At 40.0% G+C, this 15,782-nt stretch overlaps 1 protein-coding gene across 1 annotated transcript; it reads right to left on the bottom strand.

Annotated features, from left to right (window-relative positions):
- Window positions 1-2,222: 2,222 nt before the first annotated feature.
- Window positions 2,223-6,728, bottom strand: LOC127777753 (palmitoyl-acyl carrier protein thioesterase, chloroplastic-like). Its single transcript, XM_052304373.1, has 7 exons — window positions 6,566-6,728; window positions 5,388-5,965; window positions 5,174-5,307; window positions 4,566-4,679; window positions 4,185-4,368; window positions 4,017-4,085; window positions 2,223-2,961 (listed from the first exon to the last, which is right to left on the bottom strand). Exons 2-7 carry the CDS (start codon window positions 5,898-5,900, stop codon window positions 2,704-2,706), a joined length of 1,272 nt encoding a protein of 423 aa, XP_052160333.1. The 5' UTR covers window positions 5,901-5,965; window positions 6,566-6,728; the 3' UTR covers window positions 2,223-2,703.
- Window positions 6,729-15,782: the final 9,054 nt, after the last annotated feature.

The raw sequence follows: 15,782 nt of genomic DNA, 5'->3' as shown, positions 1-15,782 counted from the left end.
TCGGCTAATACTCCGATACATCTGTGTCAAGATGTTAAAACAAGCAGAATATACCAAACAGAAGCTTAATATACTTAGATGCAATAATATCTTGACATAAAGAACATATTTAACGTATCAATGAAGCATATAGAGCAAATATAGTTAAATCAGATAAGATCGGCTGAAACTCCGATGCTACTCTAATCGGCAACCAAAAGGCAGGCTAGAGATTGATATTCTAAGCATGACTTAATAGATCAAACTCAACTGATGCAGCATTAAGTATGAAAAGAAGAACAATATCTATATAATCAAGCCGCTGGAAGTTTCATAGGGTGGTGGATATCTTATAAAAACTAAACCAACATCAAAATCTAACCTAGCCGGCTGCCCTCTGCTAACAGATGTTAGCCGATTGTAGGTTAGATAACGATATTGCCAGAGATTATGTAAGATATATAATAACTCGATGAATTACATAAACAAGATTAGAGTATCATGAAGATGGAAGCACTAATCCCGAGAACGCAAACCATCATAACAAGTTTTACCTCTTGTTGAAGATCGAAACCGATGTAGCTCAACCCGAAAGCAAGAACTCGTCGAAATAAAACAAAAGCAAAAGGTGGCGATGCGCCGAAATTGTATTGAACATGTGTGTTCCTTGATTAAATGGGGTTCGGAGTCTATTTATACCCGAAAATTACAAACTATGTCCATACCGGAAACGACTCTTATCTCTAACAAACTCTAAGATATCATAAGTCTTTGCGGCAGACTTTTGCCCAAACATATCTCTAAGGAAATTACATAAAATATGCTAATTAATAGATACAATTGTCTTCTCAGGACTCTATCCATGTGCGGCAATCATCTTGAAGTACCTCGATTCAACCCGATGTCATACATCAAGTCGTATTGTCGGAATCGGCTGCATCAGCTTACCTAATACGACTCAGACCCAGCCGATCCTAATCGTAGCCGATCTGGACTCCAGCCGATTCTTACTCTGTTCTCGAACCGATCTCCGCCTTCGACTCCACTTCGATCTAATCTTCTTTTCCGATACCGATATTACCAAATTTGGTTGTTAACACTGGCAACACAGAGCTGAACTACACAACGATCAGAGAAGCAACAGTGCCAGATTTGCTGACTGACACAACAGAAGAAGAACAAGCTCTGAAAAAGAAAACATAACTCGGCAACTGAAACTGAATTTAGTATGTTCATGTAATCTTTGGTTTCGTATATTCACCTATGAACATAAAGGCTGTATTTCTACCCATTATCTTTTTATTTATAAAAAAAAGATTGGTGACTAAGAAACCTTCACCAATGCAGTACCCTACTATCAATCCTCGTAGCAGAACACAGAAGACTTCTGAAAGAATAAATCATTGCTTATCCGTCTTTCCTCCTTACAATCTTCGCTTAAGACCCCCATCAATATCAACTTAGGTAACCCAACTCGAACAACCAACAACAACACATTGACAATAAACAAGTTCAGCATTTGATCAACGTAACACCTTATGTTTGAGTCAATCTCAATGCCATACACTCGCATGCGAATTCCGCAATCAACTTGAGTTTTTATACTTCTGTCCGGTGTCCGGGAGTTCTGCACGAACTTGGAAGAAAACGACATGCATGATTCCTCTAAATTCCAAACAAAGAACACCGTTCCATGTAGTTGTAAGCAAGAAACTAATCACTCATGGGTTGACATTTTTCTATTAGCTGTTCATTGCTTCCAAAGTAGTAATAGATCATGGACCATTAGCAGAGACATGAATTCTTCTGCTACTCTTCTGAATTTGCCTCTAAATCTCTGACGTTGGTAGTATATTCAGTAGTTTTAATACCCCTGAGTAGGAGTATGTTGAATCGTAATAATAACCTAATTGACGGAATCATTTTTTCGCTTTAGTTTCCTAACATGCCAAGCATCCGAGGCTTCCATTTTTCCAGTGTGGTTTCAGTTGCCCAATTATTTTTTTAAAGCAGGATTTAAAAAAAGCAGTAACATGACCATGTGGGAAGATCTCAGGATGAAGTTATTTAAAATACAAACTGGATCTGTGAATCTGTCATTGCTTACGTCAATCTGTCTACTTCAGTTAAGCAAGTCAAAGTTGCTGACAAAATATAGTTTGTTTCAAGATTGGACAAGGCCAGACCCAGATCCAAAATTTCAACACGGTTTGGCAATCATGAGAATTGAGAAGAGAAGAAACTTACAAAAATCAAAATAAATATCAATCAATACAATATATAAACTTAAAATTTCAAACAATTCGGACCAGGCAATCTGCTTTCGAGGGCTCATAATATAGACATAGCCCAGACAGAAACATGCATGAGAAGCATTTCACTTCCCATTGTACAGCAGTAGCTACAATTTCAATACTTACAACACCCATCTGTGTAATTGAATATCTTTGCTAAGGAAAGGAAAAATAGAAGGAAAAGCTGAAACAACAAATCATGCACAATACGCCTTCTGTCTTTTCTGCATTTTACCTCCATCTTGCCCCCCCCCCCCCCCCCTTTGAACTCCTCCAAATCCATACATTTTGTCTGTAAATAACTTACGTCGGCGTCGTTATGTTCATCCAGGTTTTGCCTTTCCATAGAGAACACAAGTTGTTGTCCACTTGTCCTTGGTTTAACCAAGTTGTTGCTACCAAAATCAACACCTGAAAGATTTTACGCGCTTCACAACGAAGACGGAATGATACTCTCTTGGGGCCTGGTTCCTTTTGGCCTCCACATGGTCCTGGCCTTGACGATGGTAGGTCCTGATTCCAGGCTCAGCAAATGCTCACAGTGCAAAGTGGTTTGTCCAGAGTGCTTGTTGCAGTCAGTGTACACGGTAGTGTGTGATTGCAGCACGCTGTCTCGGCCACACTCCCTCTTGTAATCCAGGACAATACTTGCCAGCTCATGTTTCTCCAGAATGGAGATTGGTGCGCTCTGAGGGGAAAAAAGGACAAAAAGGTAGGGTTAAGCAACATGTGCGCATGTTGGTAATAAATATTTCCGTATGTTAGGAAATGCCTGAAGTGTTAATTTCCCTAATATTTTGGGTTGTTTTGGGCCCATCTAGGTTGCAGGTCACCTGAACAATTTCTTTTTCCTCATTATGTGGTCCACTGGATAAATACATACATGACTACCCCTCCCCTTCTTCCAAAACACACATACACACGGCAGATTGTCAACCAGGCAAATATGCATTATATGCAGGTGTTGATCACTCTAAAAAAAATTGAATTAAGTGAATGACTTGTGATCAAATTGCATATAAGTATTCCAGCCAAGCTCTTTATCGGAAGCAACAAGCGTACAGGGTTAGGTATGTAGGTGACCAACCTAATGTAGTAAAATCTACTAGGATACATTACTTCTCCAACTAGTGCAACAGATATTTTTCGTATAGCTTGAAAGAGTACAAAGCTGCCAGATAAGTGGTTGCGTGCTTGAGGATAAAGTTAGGTGGACACTTGTAGAACCATAGGCACACCCTTTTGGGACCTTGACCAAGTTTATCTAAACTCCTACAGTAATGCCTAATCATAGGCATGATCTGAGCCCCCCCCCCCCCCCCCCCCACACACACACACACACACACACAAAAAAATAAAGTACCTACAAATCCAGTACTCTTCTGATTACTGTTTATTCCCAAATTCTTGGAACATAACATATGGGAAATATAGCGAGATAAATGAATCTCTTTGAATTATGTAGCACCATCAATAGTACTAAATGTATGCCCAAAGAGAAAAAGGCAAGTAAAGCAACACAAAGTTATGCTCCACCATGTGACAACTTAATAATGAATACCGCGACAAAGATGCCTAACAGCAACTCCATGGAGTGTTTACAGTAAATAAAAACAAATGGATATTTTTTCTGAAAGTAACATACTGAACTTCAAGAAGCATTTTTTTTCCCTCAAGAATCATCTAGGCAAGAGGTGTTAGCAAGGTCAATAAAGATGAACATAATAGGGGAACTTTTTTTACCTCTAGGATCCACCCTATGTATTTAACGTTATTAACATGCTGATTGATATCAAGGTCGGCCCATCGTGGCTGCATTACGAGACAGAAGAAGATGTAAAAAATGAAAGAAAAACATGCACATTTTGTATACTTGTAAACTGTAATCTTGTATAATTCCACAAAACTTACAGTCAGGCCTGTCCGGACATATTTGGCTACATTAGCACCTTCAATATCTGGCAGTTTTGGAAGTTTCCGGTTGTCTTCATCTACAATAGAAGCATGCTCAAAAAAGTATGGCTCTATTTCAGTGCGTACTTCATCAGGAATTCTTGCTAGCCTCCTTGTAAGCTTGTGCATCATAACCCATTTACTGCACATTGAGCAAACAATTAGGACAAATAGGTAGCTTCATGTTGCTGTAAGGCAGCTTATAATATGTTCAGAAGAAACAGAACTTCTAGACTTCATATGCAAACAGTGGTAATAAGATGGGTAGGAAGTTGAATAGCAGATGCTAATACAGTTTTCATGATCATCAGTATTTATGAGAGTGACAATAATTCAAACCTTGTAGCCTTCAATATTGTATGGCCTGTTACAGAATCACGTATATGCCAGTCTCTGCGCATTCCATTTTTACCATGAGCACCAACCCATGTATCTACTTCGACAGTATCACCCCTGCACACAGATAAGAAGTTAATTATTGGCAACATGGCACTTTCAGGTAACAAACACGAACAATTATAACATCTCACAGAAAATATGATACATGATCAATAATATTAAGAGCACAGGAGGCTTCTGCATCATCATCGTTTACTGAAAGTCTACCAGTTGCACAAATATTTAATGCCGATAGCAAAAACAGTTAAGAGATGGGAGTTGCTCATCCATTTAAAATTGATACAAACACTTGGGAAAATTTTTTTCATATTCATTGCCAAACAACTTGAAAACTCCATTTACCTAAACCTGTTATTCCATGACTGCTGTGAAGCAAGATGATAGCTACTATAACTACAGTAACGTACTGTGACAACCAACCATACATCTATGTGCCTCCTAATTGTCATGTAACACGAAAGCAGAAAAGCAACACCCTATTCGGAGCTCAAACTATGTAAGAAAACAAAACCAAGAACATGCTGATATGTGAAATTATAGTATTATACCAGCACGGATAACGCTCAACGATTGCCTGCATTTGGCTGACAACCCAGAACAAGTCTCGTTTACTCATCTCTGGCGTTGAGCCAAAACCATCTCCTAGCAGCCCAGCGCTCTTCACATGATTCAGTGCGGTTTCCTGCATCAAAACCAAAAACATTTCAATGTTCTGATGCCCAGCCCGAGCAATCCGACGCCTGAAAATTCACAATATTTCACCTGCAAATGGTTCATCAGCGTTTCTATAGACGCCGTCCTATCGGCCCCGATCTCATAGGACCTAATCGAGAAGTTCTGCCTGAACATGAGCCCCTCATGTATCATCCTGCCGAAACCGAACGTGTCGGTGAGCATGTCGGGCCGCTTCGGCTTCCAGTCCAGCAGCGTCCACTGCTTCTCCGCGGCCAAGAAGATGGTCGTGATGGCTGCGAGGAGCATGCTCCAGTCGGGGAGCTGGTTGTAGAACGTCCTCGGCGCCGCGGAGGAGGAGGAGGAGGACATCGTGTCGTGCTCCGGATCCGCCAGCGCCGAACTGCCGCCGTTCACCTTGGGGATGGCGGCGTGGGTGCGCGTCTTGCCGGCCCTCAGGGCGGCGGCCGACGACGAGGAGCCCGGCTTCGCGGCGATGCCGCGGACGTCCAGGCTGTCCGGGCGCTCGCCCAGGACGCTCTTGGGCGGCGCGGCCGCCGGCGACCCCGGCAAGAACGCCGAGGCGGCGATTGAGCCGGCCATCCGAAGTACGGATTACAACTTTACGCGCCAAATCAAAGACGCGCGCGAATAGGGAGGATCCCAACCTGAATCAACACGAGCACAACATTATCATCACCAGGAAATCACAAATTCCAGAAAATGGAAACAAACGAAGAGTGAGAAGCATCTTTTATCTAATCCAAGCACAAAAATCATTAGCTGCAAATCATAGCTTGCTCACGACTCACGAGGAAGAATAATCGAGGATAAACCGCTGGTCAAACGTCAAAGCAGGCGAAGCAAAGCAAGCCGCCTAAAATAAAGAAAAAAACGAGACCAAAAATCTAGAGAAACTTTTACCACGGCCGTAGCCCGTAGACCACCACTAGACCGTACAGACGAAGGAACGAGAGAGAAGATGCGGAGAGAAAAGAAAAAAAACACCCAAATCTCGCGGCAAATAACACGACGCAGATTACTCGAGATCCAACCCCGCCCGAAAGAAGAACTAACAAAACAAAGATCCTGAATTCCCCCGCGATTCCCCCAGCCGCGAAACCTAACCGAAATCCAGCAGCGAGTGCGTGAGAGAGCCCCTCCCCCTCCCCCTCCCCACAACAATTCATCCGGCCAGCCAAGAAACCGCCGACGAACACGGACAAAACTCCAACCGGAATGCGGCGGAGGCGGGGAGGCAAACCGACCTTAGGCAAAGCTTCTGCCGCTGTCTCCGCTGCTGCTGCTGCTGCTGCGCTTCACGACGCGGCCATTGGCGCCGGGAAGAGAGGTGGAGGCGGCTGCGGTGGCGGGACCGGATTACACTGCTTTCTCCGCTGTCAACACAGGCTCGCATCGCATCGCAGCCGCTGCTGGCCACGGCGACCTTAAAAACCGAGGCTTTTTCTTCTCTGCGTGGCGCGGGGGGTGTGCAATGACCGTCCTGCCCCTGCCACCGCCTGGGGATCCGACGGCTGGGATGGACCGTGGAAAAGGACATCTTTGATGAGACATATAGAAAGAATAAACTATACTGTAGGTCTGTAGTGCGGGGCACGAGGAGAAACGTGGAAATAGGCCAGTTCTAAATAATATCCTCGTCTTAAAATGTATTTCTTTCGTCCCATGATATATAATAGTTCTAATTTAAAATCAGAGTAATATTTTATAGTCCTAGATTACTATATTATAGAATATATTATAGAACAGAGATAGTAACAATAAAAGATAAGAGATCACCCAAAACTATGGCCGTGTTTTGTTTTAAAGTTTTTCTTCAAACTTCTAACTTTTTCATCACATTAAAACTTTCTTACACACACAAACTTCCAACTTTTCCGTCACATCATTCCAATTTTAACCAAACTTTCAATTCTAGCGTGAACTAAATACAGCCTATGAACCTAAGGTCGAGTTTAGATTGTGTTCATTGTCCAGATTCATAGTGTTAAGTGATATCTCAACTTTTACTAGTCAATTCATTTTAAGATATAGTAGATTTTATCTCGATTTTCGTGAGCATGTTTTTTAATTGTTAAGTAGTATATTTCGTAAGAAAATTTTCTATAAGTTGATTTAAAATATTAGATAAAACTATTTTTAAGTATAGAATAATTTACACCTAACTAATCATGATTTTTTTTAATTTTATACTTTTAGATATTTTTTAGTTTTATTAATATAACTTTCCGAAAAGTATTTCTAAATCTGAATCTTTTGGCCACGCCGTCCGTCTGACCAAATCACTTTATCACGCCACGTGCAACTGGCATATTAGTGTTGTCATGCCACACCAGTCTATTGTCACGTCATCATGGTTGGCGTGACAAAACAAAGCTGCTACGCAAGTTACCTGGCTGGTGTGGCCAAAAGGTTCTGTATTTTTCGAAAAGGCCTATTAAAAAATTAAAAAAGTCCAAAAAAAATAAAAAAAATCACTAATCACACGTTAATAGCTTTGTCGGTACTTAATTTTTTATCTTCAGCCAGTACTATAAAAAAAGTGACAGCTTGTTTAGTAAACCTCTATCACCTATGAATTTATTTTCCTCCTTAGAAAGTTGATGAAACACACTTTTTTTCATAAAACATCTGGAGGGTTGAACTGAGCCCGTAGCTTTTTTTTTTCAGTTGTTTGAATACCTGTGATGTTTTGACTTGGATATTCAGGTCTTATGTGAACTTTTTTAAAAAAAAAGATCTCGCTATCTGCTCTTGGAGTATGAGATCTTCAGAAGCTAATCGTGGTTGTAGGTTTCGATATGAATGAAAGGTGCAATTTACATAATAAACTCTTAGTAGCGGTTTTGACTTTTCTTAGAGAAACACAATATAGAAACATAGATGCTTATAACACGTGCGTACTCACCAGTTGAGCTAATTCACTTCGTAATTCAAACTATATTTTAACACAAACAACCTAAACAGTTGAGCTAATTCACTTCGTAAAACTATATTTTAATTCCAAGAATCCATGAATCAAATTGTTTTTTCTTTCTTTTTTTTCATCATCGTGAATTTTATGTGATAACGTAATTTAAATATGCAATAATTTCTATCAACTTCTCCAGCACTCTAAAGTACACTACTGTTCTTTTAAACCCGTCGAAGTCGAAAGAAAAGTCTACAAACCTTTCAAAATGAAAGAAAGTGCGATTCCAGGAAACGTTACCAAATTCAACCGCATTTAGTACTATTTTCTTTATTTTATTATAAGGCTTTAATTATTTGAGAGAAAATGAAAAGAATGACATTGACAAACGATCAAGTCCGAAAAATACATCGACGAGTGTGAATCCCATTAAATACCATCGTACAAGCAATTTTGTCATAAAAATATCGCCGTTGTCAGGGTTCATCTATACCGTTACGTTAAATACACTATTCATCATGTAGCACTTAACTGAGGGTTGTTAACAAAATCCTATCAGGAATGGTCTTTTGGGACAAAGTCACATGTACAATGATATTTTATGAAACTCGCACTTGTCGATAATATTTCTTGGAATTAGGCGCTTATCAATGATATTTTCTAGATCTTCTCTTCTAAAATTTTTTTTCTAAGTTTGATCAAATTTTAAATAATATAGCAATATTTTTAAGATAGAACAAACAGCGACCAAAATGTATTTAATGTTAAATTTAATAAAACTAATTAATTTGATACGGCAGATATTATTATATTCTTTTATAAACTCAATTAAATTTAAAATAAATTTAATTTAATATAAGATACAAAACGACTTAAAATGGAAGGAACAGTTACAATCTAATCACAGTATTACAGAACCCAAGAGCCCAATTAAGCACCGCGCACCATCTCGATCGTTCTGTGCTATGATGTACCAAACGGCAAAACTTGAAGGCGTCGGCGATGACGTACACGTACTGCAAAGTAGGAAGTGGTTAACTGGTAAGTGGATGCCAAGTACCCATTTAAGTAGACGGCAAAGTTGTGAAGCAGAAGCCCGGAAAGCTCTTTGATTTTCGTTTCTCCGAAGACTTTGGTAAGCTCTGAGTCTCTGACGACGGTGATCTGGTTGGGGGAATTGAAGTGGTCTCGTTGGACATCCCTTTCGTCCCAGTTGCACTCTCACTCACTCTCCTGGTGCTGCGAGTGATACTACTACCCTGTTGACAGTTGCCCAAATGCAGTACTACTACTGTTCAGAATTATGCTATACTGTTAGGCCTTTCACAGCGCAGTGACATGGCGCGTGCATTCGAGGTGCCGCGTAAAAGATTTTGTCCACGTCGCACTCTGTCGTGTCTCTACATGGTTGCTCGGTGCTCAGTTTAGGCCGACGTGGTTCACAGAACCTCACTGTCAGATAGTTGTCAAAAAAAAAAATCCATACCAGACATAGTAAGAAATCAAGGGTACCATGCTCTGTGAAATATATGACTTCTTAATGATTTCTTCTAGTAGAGTCCTCTTTTTTTTTTCAAGAAAACTCAGGTGGTGTAGCTTGCATTGGTCGTGCCCTTATGCAGCTGTGAGCCAGCCAGAAGGCACTCACTCGTTTCACATTGACTCAAAATTATGCTACCTAGTTAACTCTTTCACACGTTGCCTTTTTGTAGTTATGGTTTACAAAACAGATAGAAACCAGCTGGTTTTCGTGAACCAAGCTTGAAAACACAAACTCCTCGGTTCGCACGGTTTCTAATCAATTTTATTTTAAAAAAATCAAATTATTATATAAACTAGCATGGTGGTCATCGCATATTGCACGGCTAGCATCATTATATTTTCTCATATAATAGCATATATATTTTCTTAATTTATTATTAAAATATATTAAAATGACAACATAATTCTAAATTTTGTATTTACTTTAGCAAACTACCAATGTGTAATATTTATACTGTATAGTATACACGTTATAGTTATTAATTATTTTTAATATTAAATTTTAGTTATTTCTAAATTGTATTTCTATATGGGCTCTAGATTCGTCTTTCAATATTTCTTATTTTTTAATTTCGAATTTTCATTTTTTGTAAATTGTATTTTTATATAGACTCTTGGTTCTTCTTCCAATATTATTTTTTTAATTTCAAATTTTAGTTATTTGTAAATTATATTTCTATATGGACTCTAAACTCTACTTTTAATTTTATTATTTTTATTTTGAATTTTAGTTAATTCTAAATTCCTATAGGGACTCTAGTCTCTTCTTCTAATATTCTTTATTTTTTAATTCCGAATTTATATTATATCTTAATGAATTTCTATATGGACTCTATACTATTCTTCTAATATTATTTATTTTTCTAATTCTGAATTTTAGTTATTTTTTTATTTTTCTAATTCTGAATTTTAGTTATTTCTAAATTATGACTCTATAATCTTCTTTCAATATTTTTTTAATTCCGAATTTCCATAAGCTCTAAATTATATCCCGGCATATACTCTAGTCTCCTCTTCCAACATTCCTTATTTTTTATTTTTGAATTTTAACTATTTCTAAATTGTATTTCTATATGGACTCTGCTTTTCTTTTTCTCCGATTAATATGAGAATTTCTAGGCTTTGAGAGCGAACGTGGAGGCTTATTTTTCTATTTCTTTAATAAGTTAATAGATTTTCGTCCGATTACACTGCTAGTCAACGGTTTAAACAACATTTTTTTTTTTGGCAAAACCGGAACAACCGTTCTATTCGGAGAACTGTGTAGACAACTGTGCTTCCAGGAAGAAACGGAGCTTCAGATTGGGAATTCCAACGTGGGCTTTTCTTGGGAGAAATTCCATAGTAGTACCACTTTTCTCTACTACTTTTCAGAGAGAATTCTCTCTTGTTCTAGAATGCAACATTCGTTTAGAATCTTCCTACGGCTTACAGCCGAAAAAACAAAAGAATTTGCCTAGTTCTGATGACCCGTTGAGCTGGTCAAAAGAGAGCAGCTGTCAAACCAGGCATCATATGCAAAGCGTCTCCAACTGCCTGACTCTCCAAATACTACGAGTGTTACTACGAGTGTGTTTAGTTTCACGCTAAAATTAAAAGTTTGATTAAAATTAAAAGTTTATGTGTGTAGAAAAGTTTAGATATAATGAAAAAATTGAAAGTTTGAAAAAAAATGTTAGGAACTAATAAGGACGTAGTATGTATTGACCAAATATATGTATTGGTAGCTAGCACTGATACATCATTTCAGCTAACATGTCAAGAAAAGAGAGGGGTTGAATGCACTAGAACCATAACACTATTCTTCTAGTACTAGGGCGGGTTTAGTTCGGGTGCCAAAACTTTTTTAAATATACGGACACACATTTAAAGTATTAAACGTAGACTAATAGCAAAATAAATTATAGATTTCACATGTAAACTGCGAGATAAATTTATTAAGCCTAATTAATCCGTCATAGCAAATATTTACTGTAGAATTACATTATTAAATCATGGTGTAATTAGGCTCAAAAATTAGTCTTGCAATTTACATATAAGCTATGTAATTGGTTTTTTTCGTTCATATTTAATGCTTCATATATGTGTTTAAACATTTGATACGATGAAATTTTTTAAAGTTTGAAGTGAACTGAAGACTGCCCCTACTCCAATTCTCTTCCATGCGTTATGTACGGAATAATCAAAAGGGATTCACAACGAACCTTCTAAAGTGCTCCTCAGTGGCTGTGTGTGTGTGAGTGGCAACCAGCCTAGATGACAAGCAGAAAGTATAGGGGATCTTGGGTCAGGGTGTAAAGTTTTGGTATGTCACATCAATTATTACATAGGGTATCGTATAGTGTGTTCGAATACTAATAAAAAAAACTAATTACAGAATTCGCCAGTAAACCGCGAGACGAATTTATTAAGCCTAATTAATTTGTCACTAGTAAATGTTTACTGTAACACCATGTTGTCACATCATGGAGCAATTAGACTTAAAAAAATTCTTCTCGCAAATTAGTCACAATCTGTGCAATTAGTTTTTTTTTTGTCTATATTTAATACTTCATGCAGGTGTTCAAACGTTCGATGTGATAGGGGGTAAATTTTTGTGTGAGAACTAAACATGGCCTAACTTGACATAGGGCCTGTTTAGATCCCACCCAAAAATTTTTCACCCTGTCACATTGAACGTTTGAACATCTGCATAAAGTATTAAATATAGGCTAAAAAATAATTGATTGCATAGATTGCGACTAATTTGCGAGACAAATCTTTTAAACCTAATTGCTACGTAATTTGACAACGTGGTGCTATAGTAAACATTTGCTAATGACGGACTAATTAGTCTTAATTAATTCGTCTCACAGTTTACATGCGGATTCTATAATTTGTTTTGCTATTAGTCTATGTTTAATACTTCAAATGTGTGTCCGTATATCCGACGTGACACGCCAAAACTTTTCACCCCTAGATCTAAACACAGCCATAGCCATAGCTATAACTAACTTGGTTACTTTTTAGTTTTTACTCGTCACTTAAAACATTGACATAGTGTCAATAACTGCTACCTTTTCTAACTATATCTTTATAAAAGATATTAAAATACAACCATATAAATGTGCTTTTCACGACAAATCTACTAGTATCATTTTCTCAGTTCAGACTGCAATATCTTCTTTTAACTAATTAATCATTTAAGGCTTTTAAGACTTGATTGCACGCATATATAATACTCTCTCCGTACTCGTAAAGTAAGTCGTTTAGGACAATGTTTAAGTCAAATCTTAGGAATATAAATTATGAATAACTCTCAAGTTGTTGAGTTTGCAAATGTAAAAATTATATGAATAGATTTATCTTAAAAATACTTTCATAAAAGTATACATATATCACTTTTCAATAAATATTTTTATAGAAACAAGAAATTAAAGTTATATTTTGAAGACTGTGTCGCTGTACAAAACAATATCCTTTACGAGAAATGGAGCGAGTATATAGCACGATATCTATTTGATACTAGTATAGTGGTATTAAGTGCTAGCAGAGCAAGGTGATGAAGGTGCGACAGCGAAGGAGCGGCAGCTGGTTCAGGCGAGAAGAGCAGCAGTTAACGCTGAAAAGCACGCGCACCGGCGCCCAATTTAAGTCACGCCCTCGACAGCTCGTCGACCCCGTTTCTAGCTTGTTAAATCTGCCGGCTCTGTGTTGCGGGTTGATGCTGCCTTTCCTGTGTTCTTGAGTGGACACGATCGACGAGACTGCTTTGGCCATTTCGGCGCGATTTAGAGGTCAAAATTGGAGAGCTTGTAGTAAGGGGCTGTTTGGATGCTTGCTTCAGTTTACCAAAGTTCTATAGCTAAGATGTGGCATGCCACAATTTATGTGGCTAAGAAATTCTTGGCCACAAGTTAGACAAATGTTGGCAAAGGTATGTGCCTATGACAAGTGCGGTCACAAAATCAAAAAGTTTGGCATGACAAAGATGTGGCAATCAAGTAAACACTAGGCTAAATTGGTCAAAGTAGCTTGCCAAAGTTGTGGCAAAGTATGGTCACCATCCAAACAACCCCTTTAAATCCGGAGGGCTGCTACCCCACGGGATTCTGTTGCTCCTAGCAGTCACGGGATAACTAAAAATCCCGAGAGATTTAATACGCACCGTCAATTTCGTGGGGAAGCCCACGCTATCCTGCGATTCCACCTTATCCAATCCTCCCTGGTACCTTGGGTAAGGTACTGAGGTGGTACCTAGTACACTGGTATCAGCTAGTACCCCGGTATCGACTAATACCTGGTACCTGGGTATCGACTGATACCTGGTACCCTGGGTATCGAGCTGATACTTAAGTATCAGGGCTTGGTACCTGGATATCGACTGATACCTAGTACCCTGGGTATCGAGCTGATACCTAGGTATCAGGCCTTGGTACCTAGGTATCAGGCCTTGGTACCTGGGTATCAGCGTGATATCCCAAGAGAGAGGAGGAGGAGGAGTCACGGGTTGGGGAGGTCGAGCAGCGGGGCGGCGACGGAGGAAGAGGAAGAGGAGGCGATAGATCTGGTGCCTACCTTGTGCCATTCCGTCGCTCGTCATCGTGCCTCGCTCCAAACCGCCGAACCCGTGGCTCCATCGACGCCACCTAGAGCAGCTCCTCGTCGCTCATGTTGTGCCAAGCGCTCGCCCCCGGTGGCCGCGTCCCCCGCTCTCCGACCTTAGGAGGCGCCAGCGCCGCCTAGGAGGAGGAGGGCGGCAGCGGCGAGGAAGCCAATGACAAGAACGACGAAGAGGAGGAGCGGCTTGAGGAGCTTGATGGGGAGGCTTCTCGGCTGCCGTCGCCCGTGGTGGTCGGGAGCCCCGCCGGCTGTCGTCCAGGTCGTCCGCGGGGGTTGGTGGTGACGGCATCGTCGTCGTCGTCGCCGTCGTTGCCACCGCCGTCGTTGCCGTCGCCGCCTCCGTGCTCATGGGTGGCAGTCACAGAGAGAGAGAGAGAGATCGAGTGGAGAGAGAGAGAGAGAGAGCGAGTGGAGGGGAAGCGACATAGAGAGAGGGGAAGATGAGATAAGGCAGTACTACTATCCCATCTCTACGGGATGCCGTTAGGTAGTTTTTCTGTTAAATCCGTATATATATATAGGTAGTTACTCCCTCCGGTTACAAAATTGTTAACGTTTCTGACCTGATCTCACATACCAGAAGGTGATTTAGGGTGTCAACTTACTATTTTGTCCATATTAAATATGATCTTGTGCTAACGATAATCACTACACCTGCTGCTACCTCGTTGGTTTGAACCAATCACCTGTATCGGTGCGAGCTAAAGGTCCAATTCCTTAGCTGTTTTACTCGATTTTTAATTGCATGCATGCAGGGTAAAGCGGTCCAATATACTCCTTACAAGGTTTAATAATTAGCAATTACTGCTTACAAGGTTTAAACGTCCATAATTTTTGTACCCGAGGGAGTATACTTATACTACCCGTAATTACCCTGGCAATGCCAAATAGGAGTACTATCTATAGCCATGCAACAATCACAAGGATTTACGCAGACATGCATCTAATGATTAGAAGATATAAAAACGAGATCTCGAGAAGGCACGGTGTTTGTTTAGGTACAAATCAGCTATACATGCAGCCATTGGTTTTGTATTACTATTAATTGGTCATCATCATCATTATGATCATGAGCAACGTCCTGTTCGGGTACGGCATTTGCGATGACAAATTAAGCTAGAGAGATGACGATGATATAGCGGCGACCACACGTGGAATTAGCGCGGGGACGCGGTCGCGATCTATCGAGGCGTATGACATGAAGATGAAGAGATGACGAAGAGAGGCGGTTCGTTCGTTCCGTCTAGTTGGGGCGATGGCCGGTTGGTTGGTTTGTTGGTTGGTTGGCTGGTTGGGTCGCCCCCGTTTTTAAGCCCCGCGCCGGCCGCGTCCGCTGCCCGTCCTTCTCGCGGAATCAAGCCTTCCCCATCCATCCGTCGCGGACGCAACCACCGGCCACCACCGGGTTC

The sequence above is a fragment of the Oryza glaberrima genome, chromosome 6 (assembly GCF_000147395.1).
Source record: "Oryza glaberrima chromosome 6, OglaRS2, whole genome shotgun sequence".
Lineage (NCBI taxonomy): Eukaryota > Viridiplantae > Streptophyta > Magnoliopsida > Poales > Poaceae > Oryza > Oryza glaberrima.
This window is presented reverse-complemented; position numbering and strand designations above follow the sequence as displayed.